This window comes from Rhinatrema bivittatum, chromosome 2 (genome assembly GCF_901001135.1).
Source record: "Rhinatrema bivittatum chromosome 2, aRhiBiv1.1, whole genome shotgun sequence".
Taxonomy (NCBI): Eukaryota; Metazoa; Chordata; class Amphibia; order Gymnophiona; family Rhinatrematidae; genus Rhinatrema; species Rhinatrema bivittatum.
The window spans coordinates 575,596,676-575,612,419 of record NC_042616.1 but is presented as its reverse complement, the minus strand read 5'-3'; the positions used below and the strand labels follow the sequence as shown (position 1 = coordinate 575,612,419).

Genomic DNA, 15,744 nt, shown 5'->3' with positions numbered 1-15,744 from the left:
CCAATTTGTCACAGATGATTTAGAAGCAGATAATCAACCAAGGGATCAAACATAGGTGCAAAAGGACTATAAGAAAATCCATGTCTGCCTGCATTTTAGTACAATTAACCAACGCCAATAGAGCTGTTTCAGCCCTATGACTACGATGAAACCCTGATTGGTGGGTATGAAAGGCCTTGGTTTTCACTATAAAGTGCCAAAACTTGTTGGTCGAACATCTTCTCTAATATTTTCCCTAAAAAAGGAAGGTTTGAGACTGGACTGTAACGTTCAATTATTTCAGGATCCAAGTCCCAGTTCTTTACTACCAGTCACATTACAGCTATTTTTAATAACTTCCCCCAGTGCTAAGGAATTATTTATCACATATGCCAGAGACAAAGATAATCTTTGGCTCATTTTAACAATTCTCAATGGAACTCAATCTAAATGGCAAATTGTTGCTCACATTGCAACTAAACGTTTTCCAACTTCCACAGCAGTTAGTGGTCTGAATTCCTTCAGTCCCGCAGGATGATCAGAAGTACACAAAACAGGGATGCCACTTAAATTCAGCTCATCACCCTCTGACCAATCTAAAAAAACTCCGTTATGAATCAGCTTGTCCTAATGGTCACAATTTTATTATCAAAGATAGAAGACAAATCTTCACATCTCAAACTTAGGTTAAAATTATCTATCTTTTAAACATGGTACTAATTACTATAGAGCTCTCAATGTAAGAAACCTCTGTTTTGGCCCAGTCTCTGCTAATGCCAGCTGTTCAGTAATATATTTGTTTTTCACTTCCCTTACTGCCAATTTCTAATTTCTGGCTGGAAGTCTGCTTCATTCTTTATTAACTACAGATTGCTCTCTATGCCATTCATGTTCTAATTGTCTAATTTGTTGTTTCATTAATTGCAGTCCACCATGAAACCATGGGGCACTTTTCAAAGGAGATATGTGATCTAGAACAATCAAGGAGCTATTCAAAGTTGACCCTCTCAAATTCAGAATCTGTGTCATGCCATATTGACATGAAATGCTCCAGTGCAATATTTTTTAGATTCCATGAACTTAGCTGTCAATCTCTCAGCATATTGCAGAGTCTGATCACTCAGTAACTTAAACTTAATAACCAAGCTGTCTGGACCAAGACACTGGAAGAATATTGAGAGCACCCAGGGCAATACTTTTCTCTTCCAATGTAAACACCAAGTCCACAGTATGAATAGAAATGTGTGTCGCAGTTTGAATGAACTGAGTAAAACCAAGATCATAAGACCTAAACCTCCCATGGTCCACCTAAAAGAAGGGAATCTGTATGAATATTAAAATCACCTATTACCGTTTCAAGAATCAGTTCTGCTAGTGCCTCCAAAAATGAATTTTCAGAGGGTGGCAGCCTGTAGACTAATAATAAGTTTAAAGGCATATTCCTTGGGAGGTTTAACATTAATGATTCACAGAGACATAGCCAGGCATTTTCCACTTATGACTTAAGTGAAAAAGGGTGCTCTCCCCCTGTATATAACAAACACCACAAACTGGGAGACTCTCATAAATGTTTTAATTTTTTTTTGGTGGTGGGAGGAGATATAATTTAAAAAAATATATAGTGTTATTATATTTATAACCTATAAGCAGAAACAGGTGTGACCTTAGTCTATATGGATGTGATGCATAACCTTTATCAGAACTGACCCTTGACCTCACCCAACTGATTAGCAATCTGTACCTTTTTAAACAGTAAAAGGTCAATATTCAAAAGCCATTTAGACTGATAACTAAAAACTGCCATATATGGCAACATTCTAGCCATATAACTCAAATGTAGCCGCATAAATCAGGGGTGGACTGGAGGAGCAGAGTTAGCCAATATTTAGAGTCAGCCAGTTAACTTTTGCGGCTAACTCTGGTCAGGCCATAGGGCTGATTTAAATTTAGCCAGTTAGACGTAACCGGCTAACTAAGATAGCCGAGTATACCCTACCAATTAGGTGGGTATAAAAAAGGCCCCCTATGGATTTAAAATGGCGTGTGTGCCTTTATGCCATGGATATGTCATGCCTTTTTTTGGCTTCTATTGAATTATGTTATTTTTGATTAAACTAAGTAGGTTCTAGATTTCATTGATTGCAAATCAAACTCCCGCCATACCAGGCATATTGTGATATACCACAACCCCCTGCCAAAAACACACTCAGAACCTTTACAGCAAACCTGCCATATCCTAACACCCAGGTCTCACCCAGCAACAGTCTTACTGTAGGGCCTGTGGCTTCCTTTGCTTAACAGGATTCCCCCCTCCTAACCTGGCTGACCTCCTTGTCCACTTTCTAAACACTTTTCAGTGATTGGTCCCTTACTAGATTTCTCTATTAGCCACAAATATAACATGCCAGCTGTATCTTTTTCCTTTATAGCTGATTAATTTTAAGAACATAAGAACATGCCATACTGGGTCAGACCAAGAGTCCATCAAGCCCAGCAACCTGTCTCCAACAGTGGCCAATCCAGGCCATAAGAACCTGGCACTTTCCCAAAAACTAAGTCTATCCCTTGTTACTGTTGCTAGTAATAGCAGGGGCTATTTTCTAAGTTAACTTAATAGCAGGTAATGGATTCTCCTCCAGGAACTTTCCAATCTTTTTTTAAATACAGCTACATTAACTGCTAGGGATGTGAATCGATTTTGACGATTTAAAATATCGTCCGATATATTTTAAATCGTCAAAAATCGTTAGAGCCGCGATAGAATAACAATTCCCCTGATTTATCGTCAAAAAATCGTAAATCGGGGGAAGGGGAGGGGAAGGGGGAGGGCGGGAAAACCGGCACACTAAAACAACCCTAAAACCCACCCCGACCCTTTAAAATAAATCCCCCACCCTCCCGAACCCCCCCAAAATGCCTTAAATTACCTGGGGTCCAGAGGAAGGGTCCCGGTGTGATCTTTTACTCTCGGGCCTCCGGTGCGTTGTAGAAATGGCGCCAGCGCTACCTTTGCCTTGTCATATGACAGGTCAAAGGTAGCGCTGGCGCCATTTTGTTTTTTGTCCCCCGACGTCAGGAGCGTAGGAGATCGCTCCCGGACCCCCGCTGGACCCCCAGGGACTTTTGGCCAGCTTGGGGGGGCCTCCTGACCCCCACAAGACTTGCCAAAAGTCCAGCGGGGGTCCGTTTTTCCGTACAAAATGGCGCCGGCCATACGCCATTTGGATGCTCAATTTTCCAGTCTCATAAGGTCTTCCTGCACTTTATCACAATTCGCATGTGATTTAACTATTCTGAATAATTTTGTATCATCTGCAAATTTGATTGCCTCACTCGTATTCCTTTCCAGATCATTTATAAATATATTAAAACGTACAGGTCCCAATACAGGTCCCTGAGGCACTCCACTGCCCACTCCCTTCAACTGAGAAAATTGTCCATTTAATCCTACTCTCTGTTTCTTGTCTTTTAGCCAGTTTGTAATCCACGAAAGGATATCGCCACCTATCCCATGACTTTTTACTTTTCCTAGAAGCCTCTCATGAGGAACGTTGTCAAACACCTTCTGACAATCCAAATACCCTACATCTACTGGTTCACCTTTATCTACTCCTTCAAAAAAGTGAATCAGATTTGTGAGGCAAGACTTGCCTTGGGTACAGCCATGCTGAGTTTGTTCCATTAAACCATGTCTTTCTTTATGTTCTGTGATTTTGATAATTAGAATACTTTCCACTATTTTTCCTGGCACTGAAGTCAGGCTAACTGGTCTGTAGTTTCCCGGATCGCCCCTGGAGACCTTTTTAAATACTGGGGTTACATTAGCCACCAGTCTTCAGGTACAATGGATGATTTTAATGATAGGTTACAATTTTTTACTAATAGGTCTGAAATTTCATTTTTTGCTTCCTTCAGAACCCTGGGGTGTATACCATCTGGTCCAGGTGATTTACTACTCTTCAGTTTCTCAATCAGGCCTACCTCATCTTCTAGGTTCACCATGATTTGGTTCAGTCCATCTGAATCATTACCCATGAAAACCTTCTCCAGAATGGGTATCTCGCCAACATCCTCTTCAGTAAACACTGAATCAAAGAAATTGTTTAATCTTTCCGAGATGGCCTTATCTTCCTCAAGTGCCTCTTTAACCCCGCGGGTCAAACAACTCGTCATCTAACCATGCTGACACAGTAGCAGCATAGAGCGGGATAAGCAGCTTTCTCAGAAGTGCCAGATGGGGAAAAAGGGGGGAGGGGAAGAATATATTGCACTGGAGGTGGACCCTTGGCCTGGCGCAGGATTGGTACGGCTCTCTGAGGTTTCCCAGAGGGTGCCTGCTGACAGGAGGCAGAGCACATGAGGCAAGCTGGAGCGTCACCAATAACAGTCTGGGGTTTCCGCGGGTTAAGCCCTTGGCTACCTGGACCACCTGGGCTTAGATGCCTTGAAGGGTCACCCAGAGAGGTAGTGGAGAGTTGTGACGACCAAGAGTAAGGGTGCGCGGCTGTTACTGAAGAGGCGAGCTACACCGGAACAAGGAGTACCGGAGATCTACGGACAGGATAGGCAGTGCCTAGTGGTCTAGCTCATCGCAGGCCGCGAGCAGCATCAGAGCAGAAAGGCCTGATGGTCTCAGGATACGTGAGGAGAGTGTAAGAATGGAGTGCAAGGGTCAAAGCCAGGGTACCCGTCCAAGGGTGGTCAGCCAAAGCAAGGGTCAGTTCCAGGTATCAGTCCGAGTGTGGTCAGGGGTGGGTTTTAGGGATGTTTTGGTGTGCCGGTTTTCCCACCCTCCCCCGATTTACAATTTTTTGACGATAAATTGGGGGAATTGCTATTGTATCGTGGCTCTAACGATTTTTGACGATTTAAAATATACCTGACGATTGTTTTAAATCATCAAAAAACGATTCACATCCCTAGGTGCTACAACCCAAGAAAGAGATCTAGGCGTCATAGTGGATAACACAATGAAATCGTCGGTTCAGTGTGCTGCGGCAGTCAAAAAAGGAAACAGAATGTTGGGAATTATTAGAAAGGGAATGGTGAATAAAACAGAAAATATCATAATGCCTCTGTATTGCTCCATGGTGAGACCGCACCTTGAATACTGTGTACAGTTCTGGTCGCTGCATCTCAAAAAAGATATAATTGCGATGGAGCAGGTACAGAGAAGGGCTACCAAAATGATAAGGGGAATGGACCAGCTCCCCTATGAGGAAAGACTAAAGAGGTTAGGACTTTTCAGCTTGGAGAAGAGACGGCTGAGGGGGGATTTGATAGAGATGTTTAAAATCATGAGAGGTCTAGAACGGGTAGATGTGAATCGGTTATTTACTCTTTCGGATAATAGAAAGACTAGGGAACACTCCATGAAGTTAGCATGGGGCACATTTAAAACTAATCGGAGAAAGTTCTTTTTTACTCAATGCACAATTAAACTCTGGAATTTGTTGCCAGAGGATGTGGTTAGTGCAGTTAGTATAGCTGTGTTTAAAAAAGGATTGGATAAGTTCTTGGAGGAGAAGTCCATTACTTGCTGTTAAGTTCACTTAGAGAATAGCCACTGCCATTAGCGATGGTAACATGGAATAGACTTAGTTTTTGGGTACTTGCCAGGTTCTTATGGCTTGGATTGGCCACTGTTGGAAACAGGGTGCTGGGCTTGATAGACCCTTGGTCTGACCCAGTATGGCATTTTCTTATGTTCTTATGCTGAAAAACCATTTTATTTTGAAATGTTTGCTATGTTTATGAAAAGGTAGCCAAATGGAAAGTTTCAAGTTGTAGAAATCATTCTGCAAACTGGAGTTGGTAAAGAAAGTTCTATAGCAGCATCTGACATCCGTTTTGTATAATGTCATCTGCTGTTTCAATGCCATGCAGAAAAAGTATTTCAAAGTAGTAAAACAGCTCATTTCCTTGATATCAAGTAAAGAAAGAAAGAACTTCCCTAAGTCACTTTGTGTCTTTCTTGAAATAACATACAGTGTTTTTTTTTGGTAGAGGCAAATGGCTATACAGACAGAGTAAGGAGCGATAAGTACTGTAGTCCACAATGACTTTGTTAACTAATCAAGACGTATTAGAAAAAAAAAGGACCTTATAACTTTTATTTCTACAAAAAAAAAAAAGAGCCAGAGAATAATCCTATCTAATAAATCACTTAGTCCCACCAAAATACTGTTTGACTCCCTGAATGCCAACTTTATAACATGGCCAAAATTAAGAAAGAATACAACCTCCCAAAACATGTAAGTCCTGGTTTTGAATGGTCTATAAACCTTTGCACATGCAAAAGTATACCAGAACATTAAAGGGCAGATTTTCAAAGGGTTACGTGTGTAATCCCCGAAAAGCTGCCCCTTCCACCCCTTGCGCGCGCCGAGCCTATCTTGCATAGGCTCGGTGGCACGCGCAAGCCCCGGGACGCGTGTAAGTCCCGGGGCTTTCCTGGGGGGGGCATGTCACGGTCGGCGCATCATCGGGGGAGTTCCGGGGTGAGGCTGCGGACGTGGTTCCAGCCCACGGGCATTCCGGGGGCATGGCCACGGCCTCCGGACCAGCCCCTGGATCGGAACATGGTGCGCCGGCAGCTGTCCGGCGCGCGCAAGTTACACCTGCCTCGGGCAGGCGTAACTTGTAAAATAAAGGTGGGGGGGAATTAGGGCTGGGGGTGTGGGTTAGATAGGGGAAGGTGGGGGGGGGGGGCTGGAACGGAGGATGGCTACGCAGCTTGGCGCATGCAGGCTGCTGATTTTGCGCAGCCTTGCGCACGCCGACCCTGTATTTTATAACATACGCACAGCAGGGCGCACGTTATAAAATCGGGAGTAGATTTGTTCACGCCGGGTTGAGCGAACAAATCTACTCCCGTGTGCACCTTTTAAAATCTACCCCTAAATTCTTATCTAAAACAATAGCTATGCTTATTTCTCTAAATATTTGCTTTCTTCATAAAGCAGAGCTGCATTTATTCCATCCATTTTCTTGATTTCAAACTTAACATAATGTTGAAGTTGTTAGTATCTAAAAACATTCTTTCCACAATATATAATGATCTGCTGTTTCATGGAAGCACGGAACACAATCTACATGGCTTGTTTTTCTTATTTGTTTTTATCCTTTTTACAATTATAGAATGCATTGTTTTGCTGAGCCCTTTAATAAAGGGCAGATCCTAACAGAAGCGTAGCCGCGTGCATCTTTTAAAATCCGGGGTCGGCACGCGCAAGGGGGTGAACATTTGTGCACGTTGTGCGCGCCAATCCCTGCGCGCACTGCCCGTTCCCTCTGCCTCCCCCCACCTTCCCCTACCTAACCCACCCCCCAGCCCTATGTAAACCCCCCTTACCTTTATTATAAAAGTTACGCTTGCCCATGCCGGCCAGCTGCCAGCGCACCATTCCCCGGCCTGGGAGCAGTTTCAGAGGCCTCGGCCACACCCCTGAAACGCCCCTGGGCAGGCACCACTCCCCCGACACGCCCCCGACACGCCCCGAATGCCGCACCACCTCCGACAAGCCCCCCGACACGCCCCCCAAGCGAAGCCCCGGGACTTACGAGCGTCCCGGGGCATGCGCGTGCCGCCGAGCCTATTCAACATAGGCTCGGCGTGCGCAGGGGGAGCTTGGGGTGGGTTTTCAGGGGGTACGCGCGTATCTTACACGCGTACCCTTTTGAAAATCTGCCCCAAAATGTTCTTTCCAGTTAAAAACAATCCTGGTCTGATTTTTCTTTGTACAGTATCTGCCATACGCTGTCACGTGGAAACAATTGAAAAGTGAGCTCGTCTTCAGAAATTATTTTAATGTCTGCGCCCATATTTAAATACAAACACTTCCTGTACACTGTAATGAAAACAAAGAAGAGAGAAAATCTTTTTAAAATGACTTTGCAACATGTGCTTTATTGTACATCATAACTGAATCGAGACTACACAGTACTGTATAACCTTTTCACATATCCAAACCCAGTCAATGATTTTTTCTCGGAAATTTGCATTTTGCAAAACATGGAATGACAATTACATTGCGATCAGAAATTTTCATGCTACAATATTTTAAATGAATAGCTTGGATCATCAAAGTAATAATTTAATAAAAGGCCATTTTTTTTTCAAATTTCTTAATCTGGAATTATTTGATAAGGAGGAACCTAAAAAGTCATCCTACAGTAGAAGTAAACATTAGAAGTATGTTTATGTAGAGTCATGTACAATTGACCATCTGGAAGAAAAGTATCAAATATTTGGTAAAGAATTATCTAAAGCAAAGGGAATGAAAAAGGCAGGTTGGGAACAAAAAAGAAGACATGCATTATTTCAATCTTCATAAAATTAAATTATTCTTACATTTTCTTATTGATTTGGGTGTCATTAATTTAAGCCTGTTCAATGGTAAATGGTAATTATGCGAAAATGGCCTTGTGGAACATTCCAATATGTCATCAGAATTACTTTATAACTAGGAGTTTAATGGATTTATTTTTTCCTGAGAAAAGTCATTGATGTTTAAAGGAAACATTTCCTTTCACTGTATGAATAAAATAAGGCAGTTAAAGAGAATGTCACTTCTTTTCGCTACAGAGATCGTCTTTAAAACCTCTGCTCTTCTGTTTCTAGAGGTTGCATCTATCCTTTTGGCTGCTTCGTATCTTGGGTATTTGAAGGCCTGTCAGCTTCCCATCAATAGATCTTGAACATTTTAACAATGTATTGTACAACAGCACCACCTAAATTGTAGCATCCCGGCAAAGATAATCTCTGTTATAATCTGCTTTCTTCTTTGCCCTTGTCTTTCTTCCTTTCTTTTGTAGTTGGAGAACAGGAATTCAGTACTTGAAGCTTTACTGTAAGCAGACAGGTAGTTGTAGCTCTCTTGACCAAGTTGGGAGGCAGCTTCCCCTGATTTTGCAGCAGTGGCATTTAATAAAAAACAAAATAACTTTCCTTACCTCTTGGGCACTGTGGGTGAAAAACCACTGCTACCCAAGTATAAGAGGCATACCTCTGACAAGAGTATTGTGCTTTTTTAAAAAAATACAGATGAAATCAGCAGAATGCTGATCTAGGTCCAAAGAAATCAATTTGTTTTTTCCCTTGTCCATTTGATCATAGTTTCTGGTGACCGGTACAGGAATATTAATTTGGCATACAAATCTTCTTCTAGTTCCAGTTCTCCTGTTTCTCGCACTAAAAAAATATCAGTACACAACTTCAGTATTCGGTCCACATTTGGTAGCTCTTCAAACATGATGGAGTGCGAGATTCCACTGAAGAACTCTCGAACAAACTTTCCTATCACCAGTACAACAGAGGCATATAGCCCCATAATGCTGTAAAGCAAGAAAATAAAACAAAAAATCTTGTATTCCAGCCTGTATAACATTTTACAAATGATCCAGTACATATGCAACATTTAATAAAACTGAATGATTCCATTACCTGAGACACTATCAAGTAAATTTTCAAAACCACGCACGTGAAAATCCTGGGAGATACGCATGTGGCTGCGCCGAGCATATTTTCAAAATGACCTGGCCACGTGCGTACCTCCCAGTACGCATGGAAAAGCCGGGGTTTTGAAAAGGGGTGGGCCAGGACGGGGTATTGGCGGGGAAGAGACGGAGCGGGGGCTGTCCCGGTGAAGCATGCGCTGGCAGCTGGCTGGCACGCAGAACTTACTCCTGCTCCATTGAGCAGGTAAGTTCTAAAACAAAGAAAAATAAGATAGTCAGGGTGCGTTTAAGGGCAGGGGTGAATAGGGGAAAAGGGAGGAAGGTTAGTTTGGGAGATAGGGAACTGGGCAAAGGCCCGATTGCTTCGCCACATGTATTTTTTTTTACAAAATATCCATCTCTTGAGCGCATGAGGATTTTATAACATGTGCGTGGCGACATGGCTTACAATGGTTGTCACAAGCTGTGTTAAGCCTGTTGCATTGTAATAAGCTACTCTGACTGCACTTGCATGCAATGCAGTGCGTTCATTTGCATCTTGTCTGATTTCTTGGTGGAAAATAGCATGTACTAATTTCCAGTAGAGTGCGCTTTTTTTCCAATAGTGCGTAATAAAGTTTTTTTAACAAGCATTAAGAACCAACAGGGTCATTCTTATTTCTGCGATGTGCCGGTATCATGTGCGGTACGCACTTATCATGGCAGTATTATTCTAATTAGGGGAAGGGGAGGAGTGTTTGTGGGGTTTGGGCGGAGTTATCTCCCGGCAGCACTGCGGGCGATAATGTTTTTCACAATATCACCTGCAGCACTGCGTGAAATAACTACACCTTTTCCCGTGGCGCTATGGGGGCGATAGTTTGTGGTGCGGCTGCATTGCAGCGGGTGAAACTGCACTGCCACCATGTGGCTGGCTGCCTGATATCGCCTTGCCCCCTTTTTTTTCGCGCCTCATCATTCTGCTGTAATGATGAATCTAGGGGCAATTTTGCCATTTTAATCCATAATGCATTATTGCAGTTTAGTACATAGAACTAATAATATTTTAGTGAGTTTTATGAATGTTTTCAAATTTTAAAAAAAGGGACACAAGTAGTTAGGTAGATTGGGGATTCAAACATTTGTCTATATAGTAGCAATTTTATAGCTATAAAATATTCAGTCTGTGACTGCAGAAGTACACTCTGTTGCACTGGCTCAATAGCATAAACTGAAGAATTATGCACTTCTATATGGCAGACCCAAATCAAATTCTTGCCATGTATCACTATGTTCTCCAAAAGGAGTGGGCACTATTAGTTACAGCCTCTGGCAGGGAGGATGCATGAACTCTCTCAAATCCTGACATCTTCAGACAGGCTTAAGGCGAGTACTGAAAATAACCATAGTCTGTCTAGTTGAACGGCCACGGGTTCAAACAGTGCTGTAATAATTGGCCTCACTAGGATACCGGCATGGTTTAATGGTAATCATTTATAACTAGAGCACTGCATATATGATTTAACACTGTAGTGTACGGCATGGTCCCCAACCCTGTCTTGGGGGCCCACCAGCCAGTCGGGTTTTCAGGATACCCACAATGAATATGCATGAGAGAAAATTTGCATGTTATGGAGGCAGTGCATGCAAATTTTCTCTCATGCATATTCATTGTGGGTATCCTGAAAACCTGACTGGCTGGTGGGCCCCCAGGACAGGGTTGGGGACCACTGGTGTACAGAGTAGGGGTGGGCAAACCAACTGGAACCATGGTAGCTAGGAATTATGGAGGATCAATTCAAGCAAGTAGGATAGAATTCTGGTATAATGCAACAAGAAATAACTCAGCATGTCTGCAGTAATTCTATTTAAATAAAAAATTCTCTTACCCATAGCCCGCCAGAAATCCAAGACTGGGAGGGCTAACTTTGTCACTGAATATCCACATTTCAATGTTTTTATCACTTTCGCCGAACATTTTCTTAGGCTGTTTAATAACCCACCACTCTGCAGTCCCCTGTGACTTATTTGTTTTCCTCAGAGAGACGGTGATGTCTGCAAACTTTCCATCTGTTGAAAGACACAGCAGTAATATTAAAAAAACACTTTGGCACCAACATTAGAGCATAGGTGGTAGCGCCTATGGCAGTAGGCATAATGGTGAGATAATTGTCTATGCTGACAATTAAATGTTATGAGCTGAAGAAGAATACATCTAATAATCAGTCAGGGTTGAAGGGCACTCCTGCCAACAGAATATGAAATTAAAATGTCTGCATTTTTTGTTTTATTTTTAAAGCTGCTAAACCAGCTACAAAACTAAGGCCTGGATTTATCAAAATGCACTAAATACTGCATGTGATAGAAAAAGGGGTGTGTTTTATGGTAATAGGCAGTTTATTGCAATTTGTGCTAATACCTATGTGAAGAGCTAGGCTACTGCAAATTGTGATAACTTTTTTGTACTTTGAGATAAGTGCCAGAATGTGATATTTCTTACATACAACCACTGGGGAACATGTTTACTATCAGAGCTGAGAGACAGCCATAATATCCTCCCTAGATAGGTATTTATCTCTATGGGAGGCCTATCTAGTAACTCGAGGTGAGGTTTAGGTATTAGTGTAGGGGGTTAGGGGCCACTTTGACATTCAATGTGAGACGTACGAACTAGGGATGTGAATCGTTTTAGGACGATTAAAATTATCGTCTGATAATTTTAATATCGTCTTAAACCGTTATGGAACACAATACAATAGAGATTCTAACGATTTATCATTATAAATCGTTAGAATCGTGAGCCGGCACACTAAAACCCCCTAAAACCCACCCCCGACCCTTTAAATTAAATCCCCCACCCTCCCGAACCCCCCCCCAAATGACTTAAATAACCTGCGGGTCCAGCGGCGGTCCGGAACGGCAGCGGTCCGGAACGGGCTCCTGCTACTGAATCTTGTTGTCTTCAGCCGGCGCCATTTTACAAAATGGCGCCGAAAAATGGCGGCGGCCATAGACGAACACGATTGGACGGCAGGAGGTCCTTCCGGACCCCCGCTGGACTTTTGGCAAGTCTTGTGGGGGTCAGGAGGCCCCCCCCAAGCTGGCCAAAAGTTCCTGGAGGTCCAGCGGGGGTCAGGGAGCGATTTCCCGCCGCGAATCGTTTTCGTACGGAAAATGGCGCCGGCAGGAGATCGACTGCAGGAGGTCGTTCAGCGAGGCGCCGGAACCCTCGCTGAACGACCTCCTGCAGTCGATCTCCTGCCGGCGCCATTTTCCGTATGAAAACGATTCGCGGCGGGAAATCGCTCCCTGACCCCCGCTGGACCTCCAGGAACTTTTGGCCAGCTTGGGGGGGGGCTCCTGACCCCCACAAGACTTGCCAAAAGTCCAGCGGGGGTCCGGAAGGACCTCCTGCCGTCCAATCGTGTTCGTCTATGGCCGCCGCCATTTTTCGGCGCCATTTTGGAAAATGGCGCCGGCTGAAGACAACAAGATTCAGTAGCAGGAGCCCGTTCCGGACCGCTGCCGTTCCGGACCGCCACTGGACCCGCAGGTTATTTAAGTCATTTGGGGGGGGGGGTTCGGGAGGGTGGGGGATTTAATTTAAAGGGTCGGGGGGGGGTTTTAGGGGGTTTTAATGTGCCGGTTTTGCGATTTTACGTTTTTTTTGATTTTTCACGATTTTTCACGATATTTTACCCCCCCAAACGGCAACAATACGATTCCCTCCCCCTCCCAGCCGAAATCGATCGTTAAGACGATCGAGGACACGATTCACATCTCTAGTACGAACAGAACAGTGCTCTCTTGTTAACATTTGATGACCCTCGGAGTGAGGAAACTCACCCAAAGATGAGATTTGTGCAATGTTCTCTCAACCTAGCATGATGTACTCTCTACCTGGGTAACATCAAGCTAGATTGAGAGAACATTGCACAAAATTCATCTTTGGGTGAGTTTCCTCACTCCGAGGGTCATCAAATGTTCACAAGAGAGCACTGTTCTGTTCTTACATCTCACATTGAATGTCAAAGTGGCCCCTAACCCCCTACACTAATATCTAAACGTCACCTCGAGTTACTAGGTGGGCCTCCCAGAGAGATATAAATTCCTATCTAGGTGAGGGCATTAGGGGCTAGGCTCTCAGTCTCTCTCTCTCTCTCTCTCCTCCTCCTCTCTCTCTCTCTCTCTATATATATATATATAGCTATGCTGGTGCTCCAAGAGCTATAAAACAGGCCTTTGAGAACACATCACAAAATGTGATCAAGCCTTAACACAACATATCACACAGCTTAATGCTACTGAAAAAGGTGTAGTTAAAGTCATGCAATAGGACTTCACAAAATGGTAAACCCAGCCCACTCCCACCTCTAACTTCTCCTCTTTTCAGATTTGCATCGTACCATACATTATGGAGCAATCGCATGCGTTAAAGGCATTTTCACATGCATTAAGGGCTTATCGCATGTGTTAACGGCGCTTTTCACATGCCTTAGCGCCTTTTCACATGCCTTAGCGCCTTTTTTTAAATGACCCTATACGTTGGCTTCTATTATCACTCAGTGCCCACGGAACTTAGTCACTGATTGTTACTAATGATTTGATTGTGCTTAACTGTGAAATGTTAAATTCACTTTAAAATAAGATTTGAATTTCTGAAAAAATGAGGCTATCATATTTTTATTTATCCTTCTTTTCTAATAAAATATATTTTACCCTGCAAATAATCCTTGCTGAAAATGCTTAGGACCCACATGACACCATCTTATAGAAATTATTTGGTTTTATGTCTGCACATTTTTATTTTTAATCTTGTCTGTATCTAGGAAAGTGTGATTGGCTTTCATCTTATTTTTCCAACATATAGTAGAAACTGAGCTCTGTTATGAGCCTACAAGGCTGCTTAATATGTTCAATGCCTGATATCTGAAATGGCTTCTATGCAACAGAGAGTCTTCAGTATATTCAGGAACAGGAGCTGTAGATGAGTGCTGGTTCCTATAATCAGTCTGGAATGAGAACTCACAATATCTCTATATGAGATGGCTTGTGGAATAGAAGAATGTCTTTGGAGGGTTTTAGGAACATAGGCCCTCGTGGAGCGAGTACGGGTAAAGGATGTTCTGGACGTTCGGTTCCACCGTCGCCAGTGGGAATACCTCCTCTCCCGGAGGGGTAGGGCCCAGAGGAGAATTCCTGGGAGCCTTCTTCTCATACCCTGGACAAGTCCCTCCTCCACCCAAAAGCTCAGCAGCAAGTGCTATGCAGTTTTTGGTTCATTTAATGTTTATTTTGGTTTGATATATTGACTAAACCAAAATAAATATAAAACTGAAAACAAAACAAAGGAAAAACCTCTCCAAAAAAACCAAAATGGGGCCTCCCCGCCCCCCCTTCCCAAAGTTGCCTCAAATTCCGGTGCCCCCCCATTGTCCACCAATAAGCTGGAGTATCATCAGTCTCTCCCAATTCAAAATGCTAATAAGCTGGGGTCAGGGCATATCCAAGCCCAACCTAGTACTCTTCCACTCACCCCCTACTCTCCACAAATAAGGCAGGGCTGGGGACCTCCCCAGACCCCACTTAGAGCTGAATTTTGGTCAAATGGCACCCTGGCTTAAAGTCATCGATGACACCTCCAAACTGATCTTCATGCCCAGTCCTTGGTGTGTATTAACTGGGACAGCACTGTATGCAAGCTTTCTCTACAAGAGAGCCATGAGAGTGGAGTCCTTCCTCCATGAGCATCCACCCTGTTTGCCTACTTACCCCCTTCCCTAGTATCCACTCACTGCCTCTTCTCCCCTATTTCTTATCCATTTCAGCAACCTGTCTCTTACCCCCCTCTCCTAGCATTTTCCTTGCTTCCTTCACCAGCATCCACTTATCCCCAGAATCTGCCTCCTGTCTTTCCCTTCCTCCCTCTGAGCACCTCTCTCTTGCTTCCCTCCCGTGCTGCTACAGAGCTGCATCTTCCTGTTCCTTATGCCTCCTCTGCAGCACTAACAGGAATGAACAGTGGCAGCAATGACACAGTTTCCTGCTAGAGATGGCTCTGTGCGGCTTGAGATGCAGCATTTATGTCTGCTTAAGGAACAGTTTGCATTCACATGCATGCACCACAGGGAACAATGTTGAGGTTCACCTACGGTCACCCTGCTCATCCTATCCAAAAGCTGGCCTTGTTTCCACTTACCCCTTCCATGGAGGTTTTCAGCAAAGAAAGAGGCAGAAGCGATCCCCACTTACTCCTGCCCCGCCATGTCCCTTTAAAAAGGCTACTGGCCAACCCTGAGACTGGTGCCTATGTTTGAAGTGTACAAA

At 43.6% G+C, this 15,744-nt stretch overlaps 1 protein-coding gene across 1 annotated transcript in view; it reads right to left on the bottom strand.

Annotated features, from left to right (window-relative positions):
• Positions 1-7,868: 7,868 nt before the first annotated feature.
• The window catches only part of PIEZO2 (piezo type mechanosensitive ion channel component 2), a 1,301,103-nt gene continuing 1,293,227 nt past the window's right edge, over positions 7,869-15,744 (bottom strand). The window contains exons 57-58 of the mRNA XM_029587157.1: positions 11,307-11,487; positions 7,869-9,315 (exon numbers count right to left, since the gene is read on the bottom strand). Of these exons, the coding sequence (XP_029443017.1) occupies positions 9,063-9,315; positions 11,307-11,487 (434 nt within the window). The 3' untranslated portion in view covers positions 7,869-9,062. The remainder of the gene's footprint in view (positions 9,316-11,306; positions 11,488-15,744) is intronic.